Source organism: Myxine glutinosa, chromosome 5 (assembly GCF_964187855.1).
Source record: "Myxine glutinosa chromosome 5, kmMyxGlut1.1, whole genome shotgun sequence".
Lineage (NCBI taxonomy): Eukaryota > Metazoa > Chordata > Myxini > Myxiniformes > Myxinidae > Myxine > Myxine glutinosa.
The window spans coordinates 105,466,244-105,493,904 of record NC_136265.1 but is presented as its reverse complement, the minus strand read 5'-3'; the positions used below and the strand labels follow the sequence as shown (position 1 = coordinate 105,493,904).

At 49.0% G+C, this 27,661-nt stretch overlaps 1 protein-coding gene across 2 annotated transcripts; it reads right to left on the bottom strand.

Annotated features, from left to right (window-relative positions):
- Positions 1 to 262: 262 nt before the first annotated feature.
- On the bottom strand, positions 263 to 27,661 carry LOC137427280 (uncharacterized). 2 transcript variants are annotated; one of them, XM_068116668.2, is made up of 7 exons: positions 27,473 to 27,661; positions 25,421 to 25,569; positions 8,579 to 8,617; positions 3,446 to 3,546; positions 2,326 to 2,528; positions 2,121 to 2,192; positions 263 to 1,900 (listed from the first exon to the last, which is right to left on the bottom strand). In XM_068116668.2, the coding sequence occupies exons 1-7, from the start codon at positions 27,577 to 27,579 to the stop codon at positions 1,375 to 1,377; spliced, it is 1,197 nt and encodes a 398-aa protein (XP_067972769.1). In that variant the 5' UTR covers positions 27,580 to 27,661; the 3' UTR covers positions 263 to 1,374. The 2 variants fall into 2 exon arrangements, with proteins under 2 accessions (XP_067972769.1, XP_067972770.1); XM_068116669.2 differs by lacking the exon at positions 8,579 to 8,617.

Sequence of the window (27,661 nt, the reverse complement as noted above, 5' to 3'; positions counted from 1 at the left end):
CAGGCTGAGTCAACCCTCCTGGCGTTAATTCAGCGATCGACCGGGATTCGAACCCAGGATCCTAAGCTGGCACCCTAGCCGCTAGCCCAACACCATAATGATGTAATAATGTGGGCGGAGGCACCGAAGCTGACCTGAAGATCTTACGCCAGCCACCTTAACCGTTAAGCCAACACCTGGTTCTGCTGAATAATTGAAACTAAACCTGGATTATTCATTTGTATCACGACGCAATGGAGTTGAAGCACCAACACAAAAGAAAGCCATTGTATGAAACTTTATTTATAAAATAGCAAACTTACAAATGCAAAGTGGAAGATTTAAAAGTAAAGGAAAATAAAAATTAAGACCCAGCCGGACGAAGTCGGTATATAGTTTGACAAGCCCAGCACGACTGTCGGTATACCAGCTAACTGGGTTTGAACATTTAAAACCGGCTGGTGATCAGGAAGAATTAGCGGAGATTGAAGTCAATGGAAACGGCTTACTTCGTATGCCCCCGCCCCCCCTGTTTTTTGTTTTTTTTTGCATTTGTACCAGTCGACACCAACAAAATGAAAACAGCTTGGTGAATCTGAATCAAAAAGTGAACTAACTGGACACAGAAATGACAAATTGTTGTTGAAATCTGTACAAACATGAAACCAACTGGTTACAGCAGAAGTTTAACATTTTACAACTATACCATTTTCAGTTTATTAAGGTGGGGAGAGGGGGTTGTGGGTGGGATTTCAGACATTCAAAAGCTTATCTTTTTTAATATGACCGTAAAATGTCAAGAGAATGCACAAAACTTAAGGGACAGGTGGGTGAAACACTCCCACCCATAAACAAAACAAAATGCATTGTTCCACAACAAATCAGGCCAAAACAACTCGTGTCCGACAGCCAACACCCTTTCCATGAAACATTGCGTGGTACTGCATTGCGCATGACACCGTGCAGCGTTATTCCATTACAATGGCAAATCCGACGATGCTGTAAGTTGGACCGATACAGCAACTTGGTGGCAATGCAAAGTTGAGATAAAATAGTCCAGGTAGTAAAAAATACAGTAAATGATTTGGTATTTTCCTGGAATACAGCTTTATCAGTTTGACGTTGCAATTATTTCATTCCACCTGAACCCACTTGCCCCGACTCTCCAACCACCCACCCACCCACCCCCTTCACAGTAGTGAAAGCCAAGTCGATGCACAGAACTTCCACCGGTATTATTGAATGCTCGAGAGCAGGCCGAACAGGAAGCATAAGGGATTGGGAGCAACTGGGAAATGGAGGAAGGGGAAGGAAGGAAGGAGGATGAGAGTCATGCGGGGAAAGACTAATGGGAGGGATGAGGCATAAACAACAGGTGAGAAATAATAAGGAATATCAACGTGGGCTGACAGAGCGAGAGTGGGAACGATCGGCAGGAGAACGAGAACTCGAGTGGGATTTGGTAGGAGAACGCGACATTACTCTTTGTCTACCACCTCGTTCTCTGCGTCGGTCTCGACCATGAGCTCGTTCCCGATCCCTGCTTGCAGAGCGAGCTCGTTCCCGGACCTTGTCCCGTGCTGGCGAGCGACTCCGGTTGACATTGGCTGGAGAGCGAGACTTGCTTGCTGAACGAGAACGATCGACGTCAGGGGAGCACGAGTGCTTGGCTTGCGGGGATCTGGAAACGCGCTCCGCGGGCGGCGAAGATCGCCGGGGAGTCAAAGATCGAGACTGCTTACATGCGGGCGAATTGGATCGGCATGACGGGGAACGCGAGCGACGAGATCTTGAACGAGAGTGCGATCGAGTCTTGCTCTTGGGACTATCGCCAGTGCCGCTTCTTGAACGCTTAGTCTGATTGTCCTCAGATCCCGAGCGTGATCGAGACTGCGAGTGCGACTGCTGGCGGCTGCGTGATCTGGGGGACAATATGGCGGAGGAGGTGTAAAGGGACGGGCAAGGGAATAGGTGACTGCCTTGCTTTGCCACGTCACTCCTGGCATAGCACCGAACATACTGGATCATTTCCTTTTGCTCCAACAAAAGACCTTTTTTTGAAGACACAGTAGTTACAGGAACTTAGTCTTCGGGATAACAAATAGTCTTTGCAGACAAAAAAGGAAGACTGAAAGACCCACCTGGCTTGATCCCCACCATCGCTGCAGGAACGGCTTGCACTTCGAGATCGACGTGGAGTGCGAGAGCGTGACCTTTAGCGGGGAAGAGAATGAAATGTGGTAATCAAAATAAATAAATAAATAAATGTAACAAGATGAAATGAAAGAGTGGGGGAAATGCAAGGAAGATGCAAAGATGACAAACGATTTAGGAAGAAATTCCGACCTGGATTGACTTCGAGTGCCTGACCGATCCCGAGTTGGCCTTTCCAGTGTGAGGTGAATCTTTCTCCCATAAAGCTCCGTGCCCTGCAACGTGTCCATTGCCCGTTTCATATCTGTATATGTGCGGTATTCAATCACACCCTCACTGGGCCTCTTGCGGTGTGTGTCGGCATACGTCACTTCACCAGCCTGGCGCATATGATCCTTGGGGAGGGAAAGGAAATGACTGTGAAGCAAGCGTGAAGATTTTTTTTTTATAACACACGGGTATACAAGGAAGACCACAGGAAGACAGGTCAGAATATTTGCATGACCCAGAAGTGTTAGCTACTCTTCAAAATACAACTCGAGCTTGGCCAAAAATAGTCACCAACAGCCACAGCTGAAGGGCCAGGGGCATCAGAAAGATTAATGCAATCTATTTAGCGACTCCCGAGTCTGTTTTATAACCTGAACGGGGGTGCCCAATTCAGAGCAGCTGGGGAACCCCTTCCAAAGAAAGCCGGAAAACCGCGCAGGCCTCACAGCACCAGTTCGTAATAATCACGTGCAAGAATGCCAAACCAAACTGAATTTTCCATTGTAATATTGTAAGAGTGAGAACAATGATGCAATAACTGCATCAAGTTGGGCATACTGCTCTCAGTTGAGGCAAAGACAGGCTCATGGACGGAAGAGCTTGCACACACATCACACGTAGCACAAGGCCATTATGAGACACCAGTCCTTTTGACGTTGAATGGTTGCAGGATAGCCAAACGGTGTGTGTGTGCTTTCACATTTGAGCTGGTGTGCCTGGGTCATATCTTGGCCAAGTAATAAACCAGCACCCTGGTGTTGTGCATGCAGGAAGGCATCAATGTGTGCACCATCCCTCAGATGGGCATTGAACTAGGTGCTGTGTCTGCCAGCATTCAACAGGCGTCTCATGCTCGCATGACTTCCCCCGGTCCAGAGTATCCTATTTTGCTTTCCATAAATCTCCATTCCGAAAGAATATTTGTCTGTTGCACCTTTCCCATATAAATAAAACGACTCGATAGTGGAAATGTGGAACCAGAGCCACACCTGAGGCAAAATCTGAAAGTACAAATGTACCAATGTGCATATCAAATCCATACCTTGAGGTCCTGCCAGCTGCAGCGACTGGAGAGGTTTTCTACAATGAGGCGATAATCCGTGCGCATTGGAGGACCATAGCCAGATCTCCTCCCACCAAATCCTGTACAAACACCCAGTCGACATCAAACACTCCAACTTGAATATCCAGACAACAACCACCATAACCAAACTAAGCAAAAATATTGCTCAATAATTTTAAAATATCAATAAATACTTAAAGCTTTATCAGATTAGAGACGCTTGTTAATTTCACTGCTACGCTGATTTAAAACCAGATATACCTCCCTGACAGAAAACGGAGAGCCATGAAGGAGGAGGAGGGAAGGGAGGAGCAAGGAAAGATGAAAAGGAGAAAAACGAGGAAAAGTTGAAGAGGAGTAAAGAAACAAGGAAAGGTGAAGAGGAGTAGAGAAATGAGCAAAGGTGAAGAGCAGTAGAGAAACGAGCAAAGGTGAAGAGGAGTAGAGAAAAGAGCAAAGGTGAAGAGGCGTAGAGAAACGAGCAAAGGTGAAGAGGAGTAGAGAAACGAGCAAAGGTGAAGAGGAGCAGAGAAACGAGCAAAGGTGAAGAGGAGCAGAGAAACGAGCAAAGGTGAAGAGGAGGAGAGAAACGAGCAAAGGTGAAGAGGAGGAGAGAAACGAGCAAAGGTGAAGAGGAGGAGAGAAACGCGCAAAGGTGAAGAGGAGAGAAACGAGCAAACTGCTGAAGCGAAGGGGAGGAGAGAAGCGCCGAAAAGCGAAGGGGAGGAGAGAAGCGCCGGAAAGCGAAGGGGAGGAGAGGAGCGCCGAAAAGCCAAGGGGAGGAGAGAAGCGCCGAAAAGCCAAGGGGAGGAGAGAAGCGCCGAAAAGCCAAGGGGAGGAGAGAAGCGCCGAAAAGCCAAGGGGAGGAGAGAAGCGCCGAAAAGCCAAGGGGAGGAGAGAAGCGCCGAAAAGCCAAGGGGAGGAGAGAAGCGCCGAAAAGCCAAGGGGAGGAGAGAAGAGCCGAAAAGCCAAGGGGAGGAGAGAAGCGCCGAAAAGCCAAGGGGAGGAGACTAGTGCCGAAAAGCCAAGAGGAGGAGAGAAGCGCCGAAAAGCCAAGAGGAGGAGAGAAGCGCCGAAAAGCCAAGGGGAGGAGAGAAGCGCCGAAAAGCCAAGGGGAGGAGAGAAGCGCCGAAAAGCCAAGGGGAGGAGAGAAGCGCCGAAAAGCCAAGGGGAGGAGAGAAGCGCCGAAAAGCAAAGGGGAGGAGAGAAGCGCCGAAAAGCCAAGGGGAGGAGAGAAGCGCCGAAAAGCCAAGGGGAGGAGAGAAGCGCCAAAAAGCCAAGGGGAGGAGAGAAGCGCCGAAAAGCCAAGGGGAGGAGAGAAGCGCCGAAAAGCCAAGGGGAGGAGAGAAGCGCCGAAAAGCCAAGGGGAGGAGAGAAGCGCCGAAAAGCCAAGGGGAGGAGAGAAGCGCCGAAAAGCCAAGGGGAGGAGAGAAGCGCCGAAAAGCCAAGGGGAGGAGAGAAGCGCCGAAAAGCCAAGGGGAGGAGAGAAGCGCCGAAAAGCCAAGGGGATGAGAGAAGCGCCGAAAAGCCAAGGGGAGGAGAGAAGCGCCGAAAAGCCAAAGGGAGTAGAGAAGCGCCGAAAAGCCAAGGGGAGGAGAGAAGCGCTGAAAAGCCAAGGGGAGGAGAGAAGTGCCGAAAAGCCAAGGGGAGGAGAGAAGCGCCGAAAAGCCAAGGGGAGGAGAGAAGCGCCGAAAAGCCAAGGGGAGGAGAGAAGCGCCGAAAAGCCAAGGGGAGGAGAGAAGCGCCGAAAAGCCAAGGGGAGGAGAGAAGCGCCGAAAAGCTAAGGGGAGGAGAGAAGCGCCGAAAAGCCAAGGGGAGGAGAGAAGCGCCGAAAAGCCAAGGGGAGAGAAGCGCCGAAAAGCCAAGGGGAGGAGAGAAGCGCCGAAAAGCCAAGGGGAGGAGAGCAGCGCCGAAAAGTGAAGGGAAGGAGAGCAGCGCAGAAAAGTGAAGGGAAGGAGAGCAGCGCCGAAAAGTGAAGGGAAGGAGAGCAGCGCCGAAAAGCGAAGGGGAGAGCAGCGCCGAAAAGCGAAGGGGAGAGCAGCACTGAAAAGCGAAGGGGAGGAGAGCAGCGCTGAAAAGTGAAGGGGAGGAGAGCAGCGCTGAAAAGCGAAGGGGAGGAGAGCAGCGCAGAAAAGCGAAGGGGAGGAGAGCAGCGCCGAAAAGCGAAGGGAAGGAGAGCAGCGCCGAAAAGTGAAGGGAAGGAGAGCAGCGCCGAAAAGTGAAGGGAAGGAGAGCAGCGCCGAAAAGCGAAGGGAAGGAGAGCAGCGCCGAAAAGCGAAGGGAAGGAGAGCAGCGCCGAAAAGCGAAGGGGAGGAGAGCAGCGCCGAAAAGCGAAGGGGAGGAGAGCAGCGCCGAAGAGCGAAGGGGAGGAAAGAAATGCCGAAAAGTGTAGGGGGAGAGCAGCACTGAAAAGCAAAGGGGAGGAGAGCAGCGACGAAAAGCGAAGGGGAGGAGTGTTACGGTCTGTGACCTTTCTTTTACTTCTGCCCACCCCCCGTGAGTTAGACCAAGTGGTGTTGTCCATGGGTATAAAGCCTATGATTGACTGTGGGGCAGGGGAGGGACCAGGAGGGTGATTCAGAGGAGAGAGGGGCTGGTTTGGAGGAGGGCTCATGGCAGAGTGCCTTTCCGTGTGTTTGTAGTGTTTTTATCTGCAATCTCTCCACCTGAAGGTTGTGCTGGATCAACCCCTGCGGCCACCTCTGCACCTGAAGGTTGACTGATTAAAACCTTGCTACCGCTGGGCCTGCATTGGGGCCTGCCTTGAATGCAGTGCTTATTTCGAACTCTCGCTGCAGCTCCTCCAGTTCGGATCCCCCAACCTGGCCTTGAGTGGATACTGGAGGATACAGTACCGCTCCCATCCGCATCGTCTGGGTCTCTCCTCTTCAGACCTCTTTCTGGACCACTGGACTGTAGGTCCTCCCTTGGGACTGACTACACAAGCAGCACCCTCCAGCTCTGGCTGCCTACTCCTACCCTCTTGTGCTGGCCCCAGCCCAGGCTGCCTACTCCTTGCCTCTCGTGCTGGCCCCAGCCCTGGCTGCCAACTCCTTCCCTCTCATGCTGGCCTAATCCGGTTTTCCCCTCTCTTCTCCAGTCTTTGATTCCTTTTTCTTTATGTGTAGAAAAAAGATTTTGAGTGTGATAACCTATAAATAAAGCCGGTGTGCTTGAATGCTTGGCTTGGTGTGCTTCAGGCCGTAACAAATTGGGGGCTTGTCCGGGAGCTGGATTATATGATACCTGTCTTGGATTTTTTTTTTCTTCTTCGCATTGGGTTTTCTCATTTAGTCTGGCAGCTAAGCTAAATATAGCAAACAATTGTGCATTTTGTGAGGAAAGCACCAAATTTGGCACACTAGTAGACTATCATATTATGAAAAGATCTGGATATTGGGCCATCTCAGATTCAGAGATTTGATTTTTCCAAGATTTGCAAGCTGAGATTGCAACGCCAGGGATGGCCGACTCCTTCCTACGAGCTGCCCACGTCACCCGCACAAGAAGAGCTCATCAAATCACTGCAGCGGCACTGCACATCCTGCAACACCGTGCGTATGAACGCCACTGTATGACATATGCTGATGATGCAGAAGACCTGCCTGAGTTCGAAGACTGGTGTCACCAGAGAGGAGAAGACATTCCCAACTTTCAGTACTGGGCAACTGTGCTGGAACTGGAGATGTTGGTACTGGTCTACGTGCGTTCTCTGCGGCAGGCTTCATTCACGATGTACCTTGATGCCCTGACGGAACTGGTCCCATGGTTCCATGCCTTAGACCACACACACTATGCCAGGTGGGTCCCTGTTCACCTGAGGGACATGGTTGCACTCCCAATGAAGCACCCAGATGTAGCCAGAGAATTCAGGGCTGGCAACTTCACTGTACAGAAGACGAAGAAGGTGTTCTCTTCGATCCCAATCGAATCGAAATCTTGCAAAAATCAAATCTCTGAATCTGAGATGGCCCAATATCCAGATCTTTTCATAATATGATAGTCTACTAGTGTGCCAAATTTGGTGCTTTCCTCACAAAATGCACAATTGTTATGCTAAGCTGCCCCACTAATTGGCAGATAATTTGACTTTTGTTTACGGTGCTGGTACTTCAATATTTACTGCTGTCATACACCATGGCTGAGGAGATGGATTTTGAAGTGAAGGAATTTGTGGAGAAGGGGCTATCGGTGTAAGATGTAGAACTGTTATGTAAGGTAGAGTTACGAGCTGCAGCTGATCATCTTGGGGTTAGTGGGACATCTGGTATGAAAAAGGCGGACATTGTTTCGACTATTGTCAGTCGCATGGGTTTAGAACCGTGGGCAAAGTTGAGGAGTGAAGCCTTGGAATTGGCCAGGATAGAATCAGAAGAAAGCTCAGACTAAAGTTAGAAGACAAAGAAAGGCAAGGAGTTTGAAAGAGAAAAAGAAGAAAAGGAAAGGGAAAAATAAGAAAGGCGAAGAGAGTTTGAAAGAGAAAAATAAGAAAAGGAAAGGGAAAAAGAAGAACGGCAACTAGAGTTTGAGTTAAGAAAATTAGAAATTCAGATGGGACAGGCCCATTCCATCGATTCAGGTGGGGGTCCAAATGATCTCTCCCGTTTCTTTGATGTGGCTCGGAACATTAGGCTTGTTCCCAAGTTTAACAAGGAGGTGGAAACGTTTTTTCTGTCTTTTGAAAAGATAGCCAAACGTCTTCAGTGGCCCGTACAATACTGGACCCTGCTACTACAAAGTGGGTTCGTAGGGAGAGCCCCGGAAGTGTATTCAGCTCTGTCAGAGGATCAGTTGGAGAATTATGAGGTTGTTAAACGGGCTGTGTTGTCAGCCTATGAGCAAGTTCCGGAAGCATACAGGCAGAAGTTCCGAACCTTAAAAAGACAGGCTGGGCAGACATTTGTTGAATTTGCGAGGGAGAAGGAAATGGGTTTTGATCGGTGGTATAGTTCTCTGCAAGTGGATAGGACCTATGGTAATCTAAGGGAGGTTATCTTGAAGGAAGAGTTTAGGAACAGTATCCCCTTGGACATTAGGACACACCTTACGGATCATATGGTTGGCGAGTTGAAAAAAAAAAACTGCTGTTGGTGCAGATGATTATGAACTTACCCGTAAGAGAGGCCTTGGTTTTCCTCGTTACGGTACTACCTGGGATAACAAGAAGGGGGTTAGTGAGGACCGGTCAGAGGGGGAGTGGACAGACCATAGGGGTCCATTGGTGTGGCCGTGTCTGGGTAGACAGTTTGAGTGCTCAAATCAGGCATCTCACCGGGGAACGGCCCCAAAGTGTTATTACTGTATACAGAGGGGACATCTGAAGTCGAATTGTTGGAAACTGCAAAGGGAGGAGAAGTAGGGAGACTCCGCGGTCGAACCAAAGTGGACAGCCACAATGATGGTGCCCTTTCTGTTAAGGCTGAGGATACTGCTGACCTTACGAGCCCCGTACAGGACCGTTATAAACCCTTTGCGTCAAAGGGCCAAGTGTCTTGGGACGGGAAAGTCAAGTCCGTAGTTATTCTGAGGGATACTGGGGCAGCCCAGTCGTTGATGTTGTCTAATATTTTACCATTGACTGAGTAGTTCGGTGAAAGCGAGTGCCTTAATCCAGGGCATTGCAGGTCGTAATGTCCCAGTCCCCTTACATAGGGTGAACTTGGTCTGATTTGGTCACAGGACCCATGATGGTAGGAATAGTCCCCACTCTCCCCATGGAGGGTATTAGTTTCGTATTGGGAAATGATTTGGCTGGTGATAGGGTTTGTGTTTCCCCAGTAGTGGAAGAGATTCCTCGAAGAGACTGAGAACCCTAACCTTCGGGACAACGTATGTACTTTCCAGAAAAGACTTACCACCCCCTGCTATGTCGCCAAGGAACATTTGAAAGTATCTCAGCAAGTAATGAAGGCCCGTTTTGACCTGAATGCGACAGCTCGTAGTTTTAGGCCTGGAGACAAAGTGCTAGTTTTACTACCTCTGCCTGGGGAGCCCCTATTGGCGAAGTTTAGCGGTCCCTACTTGGTCGAAAATAAGCTGAGTGAGGTGAACTACGTGTTGCGGACCCCTGACAGATGGAAACCCCTCCGGGTGTGCCACGTTAATATGCTTAAAAGGTACTATGAGTGTGAGGCCGACCTCCGCCGGCCAGTTGGTAGGTCATAGAAAGCATCAAGATATTGACTCTAGCGAATCAGACAGCGTTGCTCTACAAGAACCTGAGAGGGAACTGATGGGGGCTTTTAGTACACCCGTACCCCTTGAAAATTGTACATATTTCGGGTCGAGATAATGTCATTGCAGATGCTCTATCTCGAGCTTAAGAGAATTTCATGCACATGCATATTAGCTATGATGCCTGTAACTGTCACAACGAGATGTGGCTGTTTGTTTATTGCACTGTTTATGTTGTGTTGAAACTAATCTGCCTTTGTAAAGGTGTGTACTAGCCTTTTTAAAAGAAAACATTGCTTGGGGTAAAGTTCTCTTCTTTAAGGGGGGGAGGTGTTAAGGTGTGTGACCTTTCTTTTCTTCTTTATTCCCCCCCCCCCTACTGCTGGCCCTACTGTTGGGGCCTGCATTGGGGCCCACCTTGAATGCAGTGCTCATTTCGAACTCTCGCTGCAGCTCCTCCAGTTCGGATCCCCCCAACCTGGCCTTGAGTGGATACTGGAGGATACAGTACCGCTCCCATCCGCATCGTCTGGGTCTCTCCTCTTCAGACCTCTTTCTGGACCACTGGACTGTAGGTCCTCCCTTGGGATTGATTACATAAGTAGCACCCTCCAGCTCTGGCTGCCTACTCCTTCCCTCTCGTGCTGGCCCCAGAGCCCTGGCTGCCTACTCCTACCCTCTTGTGCTGGCCCCCTACTCCTTCCCTCTCGTGCTGGCCCCAGCCCTGGCTGCCTACTCCTTCCCTCTCGTGCCTTGTGCTGGCCCCAGCCCTGGCTGCCTACTCATTCTCTCTCGTGCTAGCCCCAGGCCTGGCTGCCTACTCCTTCCCTCTCGTGCCTAGTGCTGGCCCCAGCCCTGGCTGCCTACTCCTTCTCTCTCGTGCTGGCCCCAGCCCTGGCTGCCTACTCCTCTCTCGTGCTGGCCCCAGCCCTGGCTGCCTACTCCTTCTCTCTCGTGCTGGCCCCGGCCCTGGCTGCCTACTCCTTCCCTCTCATGCCTTGTGCTGGCCCCCAGCCCTGGCTGCCTACTCCTTCTCTCTCGTATTGACCCCAGCCCTGGCTGCCTACTCCTTCTCTCCCGTGCTGGCCCCAGCCCTGGCTGCCTACTCCTTCCCTCTCGTACTGACCCCAGCCCTGGCTGCCTACTCCTCTTTTGTGCTGGCCCCAGCCCTGGCTGCCTACTCCTTCTCTCTCGTGCTGGCCCCAGCCCTGGCTGCCTACTCCTTCTCTCTCGTGCTGGCCCCAGCCCTGGCTGCCTACTCCTTCCCTCTCATGCCTTGTGCTGGCCCCCAGCCCTGGCTGCCTACTCCTTCCCTCTCGTACTGACCCCAGCCCTGGCTGCCTACTCCTTCCCTCTCGTACTGACCCCAGCCCTGGCTGCCTACTCCTTCCCTCTCGTGCTGGCCCCAGCCCTGGCTGCCTACTCCTTCCCTCTCGTACTGGCCCCAGCCCTGGCTGCCTACTCCTTCCCTCTCGTACTGACCCCAGCTCTGGCTGCCCACTCCTTCCTTCTCGTGCTGGCCTAATCCGGTTTTTCCCCCTCTTCTCCAGTCTTTGTTTCCTTTTTCTTTATGTGTAGAAATAGATTTTGAGTGTGATAACCTATAAATAAGGCCGGTGTGATTGAATGCTTGGCTTGGTGTGCTTCAGGCTGCAACAAGGAGAGCAGCGCCGGAAAGTGAAATTTTTGAAGCGCCAAAAATGTTTGTTGAAAAAAATTTAAAGCCTAATTTACATTGGCTCCTGCCTACATTTCTGAACTAATCATAACTTGCACACTCAACTAAAAAGCTGGGCTCAAACACAGGGATACTTAGTAGTTTCTTGCATGAGAATGAAGATGTTTAGCAATTGAACATTCTTCAGATTTGTTCAACTGTGGAACCGAAAACTCTCATCCAATTTACACATCCTTGTGGGATGCAGCGGTTTCTTTTTTGCTAAAGGGGAATCCAAACGCAATTTCTTTTAGGGCGAGGCCATATGGAAAAGCGTTTGTTTGTCCATTGTATATCGGTCCCTCACAAACATCCATCAATCAGAGCTGAGGATCTCGCCACATGACAGAGGAACCAGCAGATCCTCCACTCAGCAGATCCAAGCCCGGCTGCGCCGTTGTTAGACTCTCGTTCTTGTTTTTTTCTCTCGAAAATCAAGCAGGGTCTAATTTGAAGGGAAAGGTATTTTGAAATCTTTTTGCCAACAAGAAAGTGTCGGAAATAGCCCGAAAGTGTCAAATTTAGATTTGCCAGTGACGTCACACCATGTCCTCACCTTGATCCAAATGGCAATTTACATAGAGAAACTTTACCTCAAGCTCGGTGGGTATTGTGGGGGTGATGGTTGATGGGAGATGAGAGGGGGTGTGGGAAGGTGGTGGGTATTGAGGGGGGATGTGTGATGGGGAGTGAGGGGGGGTGTGCGGGGAGGGTGTGGGATGGTGGTGGGTATCGTTAGCTAGGGTGACGGTTGATGAGGGATTGTGCGAGAGGGGCGGGGTGATGGTGTGCGATGATGGTGGGTATTGTGGGGGGGATGTGTGATGGGGAGCGAGGGGGGGGGGCGGGAAGGGTGTGGGATGGTGGTGGGTATTGAGGGGGGATGTGTGATGGGGAGTGAGGGGGGTGTGCGGGGAGGGTGTGGGATGGTGGTGGGTATTGTTAGCTCGGGTGACGGTTGATGAGGGATTGTGTGAGGGGGCGGGGTGATGGTGTGCGATGATGGTGTGTATTATGGGGGTGATGGTTGATGGGAGATGAGAGGGGGTGTGGGAATGTGGTGGGTATTGTAGGGGTGATGGTTGATGGGAGATGAGAGAGTGAGACAACAACAACATGCATTTTAAAAGGCCATTTTCCCTGCTAGAGCGGGGGTTAGCCTTGCGGTCCCCATGACAATCTTCTCCATTTTGCACTATTTTCTGCATCTCTCCTTGTTAACCCCCTTGCCCGCATTTCTTCTTCCACCATCTTTAGCCAAGTCTTTCTCGGTCTTCCCCGTCTTCTACTTCCTTCTACATTCATTTCCATCACTCTTCTCAACCAGTCACTTTCATCATTCCTCAACACATGACCAAACCATCTCAACCTGTTCCTCTTCACAGCATCAATCACAGGCTCTATTCCCATCATCTTTCGCAATTCATCATTTGTCTTCCTCTCTCTCAACGATACTCCGCACATCCGTCGAACCATTCGCATTTCCACCCTTTCCAACCTTCGTTGCTGCTCTACGTTCATTACCCATGTCTCGCTCCCATAAATCATAACACTTCTCACACATGCAGCATACACCTTTCCCTTCAGCTTCAACAACACTCCCCTCATCATCAGCACGCCACTCAATTCCCGAAATTTCTTCCATGCACATCTCACTCGAGCAACCGTTGCCGAGTCTGATCCACCTTCTCCATTCAGCATGTCTCCGAGGTAGCAAAATGTTTTCACACCTTCCAGCTTCACGCCGTCTCCAAGATCGAACTCAACATTTCCTCCATCTGCAGCTCCCTCTGTGCACACCTTACATTTGAATGTAGCTGCCACACTGGTTAATGACCCTCTCAGACCACTACATTTTTGATTAACCCACTCAGCGCACATTGTACACTGAATGGAGTTCACTCCGACACCATTCCTACACACAGCACAGGGCCACTTCCCAGTTCTTTCCACCTCACCACATGCTTTACCACTTGCCATCACCTTCGTCTTTCCGATATTCACCTTCAGACCTTTTGTCTCCAAACATTCCTTCCACGTGTTCATCTTTTCCTTCAGTCCATCCATACTTTCCGCAATCAACACCAGATGATCTGCATACAACAACTCCCACGGTAAACCCTCCTTTACGTTCTGAGCCAGCACCTCCATCACAGCTACAAATAGTAGTGGACTTAGTACCGACCCGATGCACTCCCACCGTCACCTCAAACTCACCACTGTTCCCGTCCTTCGTCCTTACAGCTGTGCGCGCTCTTTTGTACATTGCCATCACTACTCTGATCAACCATTCCTCCACTCCTAACTTCCTCAATGCCCATGTCAATACTTTGCGTGGAACCCGATCGAATGCTTTCTCCAGATCAACAAACCCAAGAAACAACTTCTTCCTCTTCTCCATGTACTTCTCCTGCAACTGCCTCACAATGAAAAGCGCGTCTGTCGTTCCTCTTCCTGGCATGAATCCAAACTGCATTTCGTCGATCTTCACTTTCTTCCTTATCCTCCTCTCCAACAGCCTTTCCAATACCTTCATTCCATGCTCCAATAACTTTATCGCTCGGTACGAGCCACACTCCAGAGGGTCACCTTTCCCCTTGTATAGAGGGACGAGGGTACTCAGTTCCCAATCCACTGGAATGCGGCCTTCTTTCACCACCAGATTACAGATCTCTGTCATTCTCTTCACACCCCCAACGTCCTGCTGCCTTCAACATATCTCCCACAATCCCCGTCGGCCCTCCCGCTTTTCTACCCTTCATTGCTTTTATCGCTTCCTCAACTTCCTTCTCAGTTATCTTCTCTGCCGGTCCTAAAACTGGGTTACTCTCTATGTTGCCATCCCATTCATTCTCTGTATTCAACAGCATTTCCATATATCTTTTCCATCTTCCTTTAATTCCATCTGGGTCGACAACGATTTGTCCCACTTCATCCTTCAAGCAACTCACCCCCATCACATCACACCTCTCTTTCGCTATCTGCTTTGCAATCCTGAATACTGCTTTCTGACCCTCTTCCGAATCCAAGCGTTCTCCGAACATTTTCCTACATGCCTCCTGCGCCTTTGCTACCTCTTTCTTTGCAGCCTTCCTGGCTGCCTTATAACTTTCATGCTCTGCTGTTTCTGCTCCCGTACCCTTCGCCTTCTGCCACTCCTTGAACTTCTTCCTCTTCTCGTCAATCCTCTTTCCAACTTCATCATCCCACCACCATGTTTCCGAGTGCCTCAGTGGTCCTTTTGTCCATCCACATACCTCACCAACGGCTCCCAACAGACTAGCTTTCATCGACATCCAACCACTTTCAAGCTCAACCACATCATCCTCGACCCTACTCAGCCTCTCTTTTAATGCCTCCCTTACTGTCACCTCTTTCAACCTCCACACCTTCATTCTCGGTTGGTACTTCACCCACCGAGCTCTCCTCGCACCTTTCACCCTTACGTCGCAGACAACCAAGTGGTGCTGTGAAACAGCCTCCTCCCCTGGGATCACCTTTGTGTCCCGGAGGTGCCCCCTATCTCGCCTACGCACCATCAGGTAGTCAACGGTTGTCGTCGACCCACCTGACGTGTATGTAACAAGCTTATTATCCTCTTTCTGGAACTGAGTATTACAAATCAACAAATCAGCTCCATCAGCAAACTCCAAAATCCTTTCACCTTCTCCATTTCTCACACCATATCCGTAACCCCCATGAACTCCGTCAAAACCATCCATACTCCTTCCCACATGTCCATTTAGGTCTCCTCCTACCACAACAACTTCCTCATCTTTCACATTTTCCATCAGCTTCTCTATCGCACACCAGAACTTGTCCTTCTCTTCATCGCTCCGACCAACCTGCGGAGCATATCCCGAGATGACGTTCACCAAGAGCTTTCCAATCATAATTTTCACCATCATCAACCTATCACTCACTCGAGTCACACTCACCACACTGTCTACAAACTCCTCAGAAAACAGGACAGCAACACCATTCACGCCCTCCAGGCACCCTTGCCACACAAACTTGTATTTCTGTCCCTGCCTACCCTTCACCATTCTCACACCACTTCCCTTCCATCTCGTCTCTTGAACACAACATATGTCCACTCTTCTTCTGACCAATACTTCCACCACTTCTCCTGATCTCCCTGTCATTGTCCCTACATTCCATGTCCCAAACCTCAGAAACCGATCTCCACTTTGGGCTATACCCTGCCCACATGTCGTTGTAATTGTCATGGTTCTCTTTTTGAGGCAATGTTTTTATGGCCGGATGCCCTTCCTGACGCCAACCCTCTTAGTCGCATCTTACGACACGCAGGGATACGGCGTACCTATTCTTATCCAGGGTACACACTGGGAGATGAGATGAGATGAGAGAGTGAGAGAGTGTCAATATAGTGAGAAGGGTGTGGGATGATGGTGGGTATTGTGGGGGTGATGGGAGATGAGAGGGGGGTGTGGGGTGGTGTAAGATTTGTCAGGCCTATGCTGTGGTGTACTTGCGTGAAATCTCACGCGATCCCACTCCAGTCGCAAGAGCATATTTATTAATTCACAAAACACGAAACAGCATTACAATACATCTTTGCAGCCATCAATTGAAGATCTGCGCATGCGCAAGATTGGTCGTCACGTCTATTCAAAGCTGTCCCTGCGCGCACGCTTTCGAAGTGAAGCAATTTTTCACAATTGTGTTTTTGTCGAATCTGTATCTTTCTTTCGGTGTATGTACCTATTGGGGTGACTTTAATAGGTTTCTCGGTGTTGGTTTTTCATACCTGTGTACAGAATCGTCGGTTTTTTCGTATCGTGTATTCTGAGGCCTAGTGTAGTACTAGTAGGCTACCGTGTCAGCCCTTGGCTTGAGGCTTTTGTTTTTGTCTCAGCGGTTCTTCGATTGCGCTGCAATTACTTTCGGTCTCTGTTTTTCAGTCTTTTCACCCATACTTCCTTGTTTTAAAATCTCAAAAAAACAAACAAAAAAAAAAAATCTCCCTTCTCTGTTCTTATTTGTTCGTTCGTTCTTCGACCACGTTGTTCGTGATCACGTGATCACGTTGTTAAAAAATGTTTCATCTGTCCCCTGAAGAACTTTATTTTGTCATATTCTATAACACCTTTTTCTTCTTCTTCTATAAAAGAATGCTTTCGACTTGCTCACCAAATCTATTCATTCCAAAAAAAAAATCCATCTCTTACAGTGCATCTTTCATTCATTCCCTAAACTCTCCAGAACTCCACCCATCCTTCAGCGTCCTCAAATGTATTTTTGACTCGAATGTCTCAAGAAACTCATTTTGCAATAAATGTTCGTTTTCCATTAATCGTACACTTTTCAAAATCCAATCTCACCCCTTCCCTCCAAATCTTCCCCATCACCCATCTCTTTCAAATCTTCCCCCTTGCCCCTCCCCCCCAAAATCTTCCCCATCACCCATCCCTTTCAAATCTCCCCCCCCTGCCCCTTCCCTCCTAAACTCCCCCCTCACCCCTCCCCTCCGAGACTCTCCCTCCCTCACTCCTCCCCTCCTAGACTCCCCTCTCACCCCCCCTCCTCAAAGCGTCCTCCCCGCTTCTTCCCCCTTCCAACTTTCACCTTCTTCTCCCTCAACCTTCTGCCTCACTCTTCCCCCTCCTCAAATAACACCTCACTGCGCCTCACCCAATCACCATCAAACCTTTTGTCCGCCCCATTCTTCCCTTTCTCCAAGCTATTCTGAAATCTCTGACACACCTTCAACAGCTCTCCCTACCTCTTCCACATCTTACCCTACCGCTCCCCCCCCCCCCCCCTGTTCTGTATCCGATGCTCCCCCTTCCTCTTCCTCTTCCTTAACAGTATGGACCTCAAACATCCGGGGCCTTCGCTCAAACTTAACTGATCTCTCCATACAGGTTGCTTCTGACAAACCAGACGTGATCTGCTTAACAGAAACTTTCCTCCTTCATGTCTCTGATTCCTTGGTATCTTTCCCAGGTTACTCCCTCCTCCGGTATGATAGACCTGAGCCTCGTCCTGGAGGTGGGGTTGCTATCTTTATAAAAAACTCTTCCTCACTCGCCCTGCACTGCCCTCTCTCCACCTCACCCCCAGGAATACCTTTGGCTATGGCTTCCCCTTCGCTCCCACCTTTTGTTCATATGTGTGTTGTACCGTCCACCAAACAGTGATGACTCCATCTACATCTCGCTGTCTGATCATATGGACCAACTTCTATCTACCCATCCCAACTCTCTCTTCCTCATATGTGGTGATTTCAACTGTCACCATGCCAGTTGGCTGGGGGTGGGTACCTCTCTCACCAGCCATGGCTCTTCAGCAAAGGACTTCTGTGACTCACTGGGACTGACACAATCTGTCAATTTCCCAACCCGGATCTCAGTCAACGGAGCATCTTCTCTTCTGGACTTGGTTATGACTAACTTCCCTGAAAATGTCTGCTGCTCTTCTTCTGCTCCAATCGGCTCTTCTGATCATGTGCTTGTTAAAGTGGACATCTCTCTGACCATTCTCAAGGAGCCTCCTCAGCGTCGACGAGTCTGGCATTTCACTCAGGCCAACTGGCACGGTCTTCAAGCAGCCATCAATCATCTGGACTGGTCTCCCATCTCTACTGCCTCTGACATCAACTCATCCTGGGAATTCTTCCAAAGTAAATTGCTCTCTCTCATGCACAGATTTATCCCATCTCGTCTTCAGTTGTCATACCCTTCCTCCCGTCCATGGTACACGGAATCTTGTGGTGAGGCTATTGCCCAGAAACAACTTGCTTTCGTCTCCTGGAAAGCAAATCCAACGGCAGGAAATCTCATTTCCTTTCACAAAGCCCGAAACAAGTGTGTGTCCACCCTCAGGAGAGCCAGGAAACAATATCTCTCCGTTCTCAGGACCGAACTCTCTTATCTGTCTCCCTCTTCCAAATCCTGGTGGCGTCTGGTCAAATCTGTTTCTGGTGTTTGTTCCCCCTCCATCCCCTCCCTCACCTCAAATGGCCACACGGCTGACTCCGCACGTGAAAAAGCTGAATGCCTCAACTCTGCGTTTGCCTCTAAATCTTGTGTCCCAAACCCATCCCTCTCTGTACCCACCGTACCCAGTCGTACCCAGCTGCTCCTGGACTCTGTCCTTTCCTCCTGACAAGGTGGAAAAGTTTCTGTCAACCCTCGACTCTGATTCTGCAACTGGACCTGATGGCATCAGCCCACGGGTCCTAAAATCATGTTCTTCCGCTCTTTCACTCCCTCTCTCTGTTCTCTTCACCCTCTCTTTTGCTCAAGGTCATCTTCCATCTGCTTGAAAATCTGCCAACATCACCACTTTGCACAAAAAGGTGCAAAAACAGATCCCAGCAACTACAGACCAATCAGCCTTCTCCCAATTATCAGCAAAGTCATGGAATCCATCATTGCTTCAGATATGAAATCTTTCCTCTTCTCCAATGGCTTCATCTCTGATCATCAATTTGGTTTCAGACCTGGACACTCCACTCTGGACATGCTGCTTCTGCTTTCTCAACACAGGATGGAGGTCCTCAATGCCAAACAGGAAATTAGAGCAGTCTCCCTTGACATATCACGTGCCTTCGATACAGTCTGGCACCTCACTCTGCTCACCAAACTCTCCTCTTTTGGTATCCATGGAAATCTCCTGGCTGGCGGACTTTCTCTCTAGTCGTAGTCAACGTGTGGCCCTGAATGGGTTTATCTCATCTCCTCTTCCTGTTCAGGCTGGAGTTCCCCAAGGCAGTGTTCTGGGCCCCAGCCTTTTTCTGGTCTTCATCAATGATCTCTCTGACTCTCTTGAAAATCCTCTCTATCTCTTTGCTGACGACTCTACTCTCTGTCGCTCCATTCTTCATCCCTCAGATCGGCAGTCTGCAGCCTCCTCACTCTCTGCAGACCTTGACAAAATCACAGACTGGGCAAACAAGTGGAACATGTCTTTCAATCCTGACAAATCTCACACTCTTACGATGTCTCTCCGAAAAGACCGACTGGACAACCCTCCCATCCACTTTCTGAATAATCCTCTCCAAGAAGTTCTGTCACTCAAGCTTTTGGGTCTCACTATCTGCAATGATCTTTCCTGGGAAAACCACATTTCAAATCTGGCCTCCAAAGCCAGTCGCCGACTGGGCATCCTCCGTCGTGCGAAGTCCTTCCTTGGCACACCTGAGCTCCTCACCACATACAAGGCTTTCATCCGCAGCTCAATGGAATACTGCTCTCCCCTCTGGGCTGGTGCTCCTGCCTCACACCTAGCTCGCCTTCACGCTGTTGAAACCAAAGCATTCAGAATCATTGGAATCTCCCGCGATTAAGCTAACTCCAAGGGCCTCTCACTCACTCACCGCAGGCAGGTTGGTGGTCTTTCCGTCTTCTACCGACTCCTCTCTGGCCTTGCTCCCCCCAGCTCTCTCTGGGCTCTGTCCCGCAAATATTCCTACAGGTCGCACAAGATCTGCCTGCAACCCTCTTATGGTTAAACTGCCAAAATCAAGACTCTCTGCTCACCTTCACTCCTTCATTCCTCTTTTCTCCTGCCTCTGGAACAAACTCCCTCACCCTCTTAAATCCCACTCCACCCTCCAAGTCTTTAAAACAGCTGTTCACCACCATCTCTTATCTTCCCCCATCCAAAACCTTGATCTTTTCTACCCCCGCTAAATTCACCCCAATTCTACTTTTTTGAAATACCAACTTCTGTCCAGGAAGTCCTTGGTGTCCTTGTGTTTTATACTTCTCCCTCCCCCCCCCCCCCCTTCCCATGCCTCCTCCCCCCGGGCCCTCTCCCTTCCACACATCTCCCTGCTCTCGGATGTTGTGTTTGTGTGCTTCCCCTTCTCTCCCCATCTTGTCTTCAGCTCCCTCTTTTTGGGTATTCTGTTTGTCTGGTTGATTTGTTTGTGAAGTAAATGTTAGCTCTTTGACGAGCCTCGATTCAGTATACAACAACAACAACAACAACAAAAACAACAAAAACAACAACAACAAAAAAAAAAGTCTCCTTCAGAATGAAAACAGTTTAAAGATCAAGCTTGTCTGGGCATTCGCGTGGGATGGTGGTGGGTATTGTGGGGTGATGGTTGATGAGAGGGGGGGGGGGGGGGGGTGAGGGGAATGGGGTGGTCGTGGGTATTGTTCGCTGTGGTTTTGAGCTCTTTAGCTGCAGAGGGCAAGGTGGCGACGATGTTAGCCAGCACATCTGCAGAGGTGAGTTCGGTCGCCCGTGTGCATATGTTTTTAGCTTGGTAGCGATGTTGTAGTTTTGAGTGGTGGCCGTTTTGTGTCTGTGCCATGTCGATCTCCTCAGCCAGTGGAGGGGGGAGGGAGGTGGTGGCGAGGTGAGATAAGTTGCTGGCAGACCAACACAGGTATTTGATTCACCACTCAAATCGCCCGTGTGCATATGCTGGTAGCTTGGTGGAGATGTTGTACAGTTTCGAGGGACGGTTGTTTCGTCCGTTTAATCGTGGGGTTGGCATCCTCTCATTCGTGGTGGATAACCACGAGATCTTGACATCTCATCCCTGTCGTTTTATAATAATGTTCCGTAAAATGTTCCGAACAGTAAACCGAACATCCTGTAGGCCCGTTCCACACTTGGCTATTTCGGACAAACCTCGTCAACTTTTAGCAACCCTCGGATCTTTCGACCATTGGTGTAACCAAAACCATTTCCGTTTTTTATGACTACAACCGCCACGGACGCATCGACCCAGCATATTTGAAGAAACTCGAAAATTATTCGTCCCTTCAGTTAAATCATACCGCGATGTAACCCGTAAACAATGCGGAAATGGCGCTCGGCTTCATGGTGTGACGTCACAGCTAATCGTGAAGAATTTGACTTGTATTCGCAAAATTACCCGCTTTATAAATTGCAAAACGGAAAGACATCACATCTATTTTGTCGGGTTTCAAGGGGTAGATTCGTGTTGGTGGTCTGAGCATTTGGGTTCTCCTTTGATGTCCCTAAAATCTCATCTTTTTACACTTTTCCTACCTCTTATTTCTTCGTAAAGAGGTTTGAAAAAAATGAAAAACACAGTTTATCGACCGATTTTCAGGTTTTAACGACGGTCGAGTAAATAAATAAATGTGCCAAAACTGTTGTCGTTTACATCAATGCTGGAATGTAGAGCAACATAAACACAAATACAGAATCTCAAACTATAAACAAGGCCCAATAAATACTTTCTTGCGATTTGAGGTAATGATGAAACACACAAATCAGTTTGCATTTGAAATTCAACCTTGTGTGCACTCTTTTAAACCCATGGCTCCTGGCAGATGTTAGTAGCAAATACCATCACAAGCCAAAAGTATCCACTGCTCACCTCCCAGGACACCCTTCTGCTTGACAGCCACGAGCCATGTCGCCACGCCCTGCTTCCCTCCACCCGGAACCACTGGCCTCAACCGTCCCACTCCGCCATGCCCAGGCATCTCCGACCTCGCCCTCCAACCCGCTCGCCCGTCTTTCCCACCCGGTCCGGCCCCTCTCCTTCCATCCCGTCCACAGCACGATACCGTCGCTCGCCCCCAACTCGGTCTGCCTCGCCCACGCACGGCCCCGGGTGGATTGGAGGTACAAACGCAGCCTCTTTTCCAGATGCTGGCCGCAGGTTGGATTCCAGTCCCCCTCTCCCCCGCCCTCTTGGCCCAACACCGGCTGCAGGTTCAAATCCGGTCCCCCACCGCCCCATTCGGCAGGCGCGACCGATGCCCAGCCAGGCCTTTTCACTAGAGGAGGGGGAGAACTGCCTTGGGCCAGTTCCTGCCTCGACATCCTTACCCTGTGGATGCTGGGATGGCGTGGCAGGATACCGTTAGCTTTAAAACCACCAGGTTTGAGGACCATATCTCCTCCCAATACCCACTAGCCATATACATATACATTCCACCTTCTAAACAGCATGCCTCACCTTTCCCTAAATTAAATCATATTTCTCACATTATCTGTAAACAATGTTTGGTTGCCATAACTTCAGCACAATTTGGGAGGTGATGAACCAATTAATATAGACCAATAAAATAATAATAAGCGTTACGCCTAGGTCCCCCGTCGGTGAAGTGATGTGAGTTGACAAAGTGGAAGACGCAGAAAACATGCTATGATATGATATTTCGCTCACAATGTTCAGACATACATGGAGGCGGCCATCTTGGATTTTGACGTGGCGACCCAATTTTCAATGGCGTTCTTGCTTGTGCCTAGATACACCCACACACCAGATTAGAAGTTGGTACTTCGCTTATTTTTCAAGATATTCATCTCAAGGTTCAGACATACATGGCGGCGGCCATCTTGGATTTTGACGTGGCGACCCAATTTTAAACAGCCTTCTTCCTTATGCCGAGATACACCGACACACCAGATTAGAAGTTGGTACTTCGCTTATTTTTCGAGATATTTCAGCTCAAGGTTCAGACATATATATGGTGGCGGCCATCTTGGATTTTGACGTGGCGACCCAATTTTAAACAGCGTTCTTCCTTATGCCGAGATACACCCACACACCAGATTAGAAGTTGGTACTTCGCTTATTTTTCAAGATATTCATCTCACAAGGTTCAGACATACATGGCATCAGACATACATGGCGGCGGCCATCTTGGATTTTGACGTGGGTTGCACCCACACACCAAATTTGAATGCGGTCCTTCGCTTACGCACGCACGCAAACACGCACGCCCGCACACACGGACGGACGGACACACGGACGGAGGGGAAAGCCATAGTCCCCCTTTCGCTACGCCGTGCGACAATTACCAGGATAGGACTTAACTTAGTCATTAATTACATGGTTGAGGGAAGGGGGGGGGGGGGGGGAGAGGGAAGGTTGAGGTAAGACCACTCTCAACATTACATAATAAAAGGTCACCGCTCAGGAATGTGAGGCAACCCAATCAATATATCATTGTTATGATGCTAATCATGGTGGCAGACATGTGAGGTGACGAAAGAAATAACACATGGACCACAAAATAGGGCTGGGCGATATGATTTTTTTTGCAAGTCTATTATCGTCCCTCTTTATTATCATATTTATTTTGCGAGTCTCATTATTATCAACGCCTTTGCACAATCTGCTCGTCACTATGGCTTTGCGATTAGCCTCAGGAAGACCGAGGCCTTGCTTCAGCCGAGACCAGAAGGTGCGTCGACCGCCCCATCCATTACCATTGATGACACGCCAATCAATGTTGTAGATAAGTTCTGTTACCCTGGCGGTGTCCTCTCAAAATGCAATTATCGATGATGGGGATGTAAGACTCAGATGATGATAATCAAGACTCGGAAAAGCACGTGTCCTTTGGAAGATTGGCACATCTTTGGCATGAACGTGCCATTCACCTGGACACCAAGATCAGTGTCTATTGTGCCGTTGTTTTAGCAACACGAAACGGATGGGAATCTTTGACACCTTCATATTTTGATATTTGTAAAATTTCGCATCGATAGGGTGAGCGGTATCAGAGATATAATTATTTAATATTTTCCTTCAGTCCAATATGTCTGCCAAACCATGTGACCTATGATGTCATAAATTTAATATTTCAATACAAATGGGTCATAGATCATGTGCATGCAATTTCAGGTTTTTGGGACAAGGAATTCAATTAACATTTTTGGCTGGTATACCACTTCATGCTTTTGTCATCATTGTCATGCTTTTGTTCCCCATTCGGAGTATCTGACAATGTGCCAAGTTTCACATTTTTGAGCACATTTTTGATGCACATGCTCTTTTCAAATTTGTGCATCCCCACTCATATTAAAAACACCGAAGTCTCTTCCAATGTCATGTTTGTGGAATTCTGCTTTACTAGGGCATTGCCCGTACTATATCTATATCTAAAATTATATCCCCCCCCTCTATTTACATGAAATGGTTTGGTCCAAAGCGAACGGCTTGCGAGTACGGTGACAATCCCCCCCCTCTATTTACATGCAATGGTTTGGTCCAAAGCGAACGGCTTGCGAGTACGGTGACAATCCCCCCCCTCTATTTACATGAAATGGTTTGGTCCAAAGCGAACGGCTTCCGGAGTTTGGTAAAGAAATCGCCATCGCGTGCACAAACGCGCAGGAAAGCGAATGAATCGCAAATTCGTTTTTATTAGTTTTAAAACATAGTTTAACGCCAACATAGTTTGCAAACGTGAAATAAATGAATACGCTCTCAAATGTGCCATCCGAGGCAGAGTGTGTCCGCCACGTTCGGCACACGCGATAGTTCGCTGCTCTCTGATTGGTTGAATCGTTTTTTGGACATAGCTCGGTAAGTAATTGTCCGATTAATATGAAACCTTGAAAAGGCACATCCTCGGGTCCCCAGCAATATACCTGGCAAGTTAAAAGTATATCGGACCCGTGGTTGTCGAGAAACAGCGGTCACAGACAAACGTACAGACGTACAAACGTACAGAGATTACTGGAATTATAGATAGATGTCCCTTAAGTCTTGCGTTTCGCAAAAGGCATATCAATAGTAAAGGGTTATATATGGGCAGGAGCAGACCCGGCGGTGTGAAGGTTAGAGCGTCCGCTCCGAGTCTGGGAGGTCGGCTGTTCGAACCCCTGCTGACTCGTACCAATAAGTTAAAAATTGGTACCGTTGGTAGGTGCTAGTTCCTTGCTCGTCGCTCAGCATTTAAAAAGATGGAGCATGTGCATGAAAAACGTCACGTCAATTAGAACTGACAAGGCAATTGAGTACCAGTTCACTGGTAATTCCCTGTTTGTCGTTAAAGGCGGCAAAAAGGGTTGGCGTCAGGAAGGGCATCCGGCCGTAAAACATTGCTTCAAAAAAGGGGACCGAAAAACAACAACAACCACGGTTCCCGAAAAAGTCCAACCCCCGCTTTGCGGGGAAAAATGGCCTCTAAAGGTGGTTATTTTTTTTTTTTTAAGGCAATTTGTCTTTGTGTAAAGTTACACTTCACCCGTACACGTTTTAGTAAATAAACAAAAAAAACTCGGCCACTGTTAAGGCAACCAAACATTTAAGGTCAATTCTAAATCCTCTCCTACCATACATAGTGTCCTTTCCCCTCGCATACCTGCAGACCACATTGGTGGCAATGGTCCTCCAGGCCGTGGAGGCCTGGCATGCTCCACAACCACCCGCATACCCATTAGTTCTCTTCCGTTCAAGTGGGACACAGCATCAGATGCATCCCGCGAGTCTTCAAACTCCACAAACGCAAACCTGGTAACACATGGAAACACAAAATGAGGCAAAGCAGCTGCACGTTTTGTACGCTGTGCATCAAACCCACAGAAGTGCGACTCTGACAACTGATCAGCTGAAAGATGATGATGATGATGATAAAAACACACACACAGACTACGACACACAGACTACGACACACAGACTACGACACACAGACGACGACACACAGACGACGACACACAGACGACGACACACAGACGACGACACACAAATGTCCTCGTCCTATAGATGAATCATGTCCAAGTTCCACTAAGTGTTAGATCAATGAAAGAAAATGTGAAACATTCTTGTTGTTAATGGGGTTTACATGTGGGTCAATAGGAGACATGTGGTGGCAAATCTGAACGTGTCAGATCGTACACACACGCACACAACTGCGGCATGCTATAACGACAATGGCCACCTTCGTCCCACCTAACAAAAGACACAGGTGTTATCATGCAACAACGAGACCAAGTTGGACAATCTTACAGTATAAGCACATTTCGCTTGGAAACATCTCGTAGTGTGTAAACCAAGCTGCCACATTTGTGGAATTTCACACTCATCCGGTTCCTCCACAATTCCCACCTCTCCTGAGCCCTCTGATCCTCCAAAGCCCCTGCAGGTTCAACTTCCCAAATCCAGGATTAACACCTCCATTCGTTCGTCCCAGGTTTGCAAAACTTTTCTGCAGACTCTTCAATAGCGCACTTCTTCCCTCCAGGCCATCAAGCAAACAGTCCACACCAAACAAACACATCAAGACGCGAATTACCCTCGTGAGTACGTAATAAATAGATGGTGGCTGGAGGACAAGCCTCCCTCGTCCTGCACACCAGGACGCGAATTACCCTCGTGAGTACGTAATAAATAGATGGTGGCTGGAGGACAAGCCTCCCTCGTCCTGCACACCGAGACGTGAATTACCCTCGTGAGTACGGAATAAATAGATGGTGGCTGGAGGACAAGCCTCCCTCGTCCTGCACACCGAGACGGGAATTACCCTCGTGAGTACGTAATAAATAGATGGTGGCTGGAGGACAAGCCTCCCTCGTCCTGCACACCAAGACGCGAATTACCCTCGTGAGTACGTAATAAATAGATGGTGGCTGGAGGACAAGCCTCCCTCGTCCTGCACACCAAGACGCGAATTACCCTCGTGAGTACGTAATAAATAGATGGTGACTGGAGGACAAGCCTCCCTCGTCCTGCACACCAAGACGCGAATTACCCTCGTGAGTACGTAATAAATAGATGGTGGCTGGAGGACAAGCCTCCCTCGTCCTGCACACCGAGGCGTGAATTACCCTCGTGAGTACGTAATAAATAGATGGTGGCTGGAGGACAAGCCTCCCTCGTCCTGCACCGAGACGGGAATTACCCTCGTGAGTACGTAATAAATAGATGGTGGCTGGAGGACAAGCCTCCCTCGTCCTGCACACCAACACGCGAATTACCCTCGTGAGTACGTAATAAATAGATGGTGGCTGGAGGACAAGCCTCCCGCGTCCTGCACACCGAGACGTGAATTACCATCGTGAGTACGTAATAAATAGATGATCCCTTTGACTGAAGAACGCAAGCCGAATGGTTTCAACGTCACACAAGTTATGAATGATCGAATCCAAGCTGGCTTTGCAAATCGACCTGACGTCCTCCCGTCTGAAGGACTCGCATGGGAAGGCCCAGAAAAGAGGAAACAATGGAAATGTCGGAACCAAGATGACCAACCACGTGTTGGCGTTTCCTCAACGTTGTAGAGACGTGCACATCCCTTAATAGCTTACACATACCACTTGTACAGACGCCCCATTTCAATAAGCGACCATTTACAACTATTTAAACACACAATCGCAAATAATACATAAACAGCCAGGTAATGGTATAGGCCGCGTACCCGCTCTTGAGACTGATATCCACCATTCGTCCATATCCCTTGAAGAAGCGTTCCACGTCCTTCTCCCGCGCCTGGTAGTTCAGCTTTCCCACGTACACACGGGCCATGACGGCTAACTCGATAGGGCAGAAAGATATTACGTGCAATACGTTAAAACAAGATGGAGGCAAGTCCAGATTTCCCGCCCAG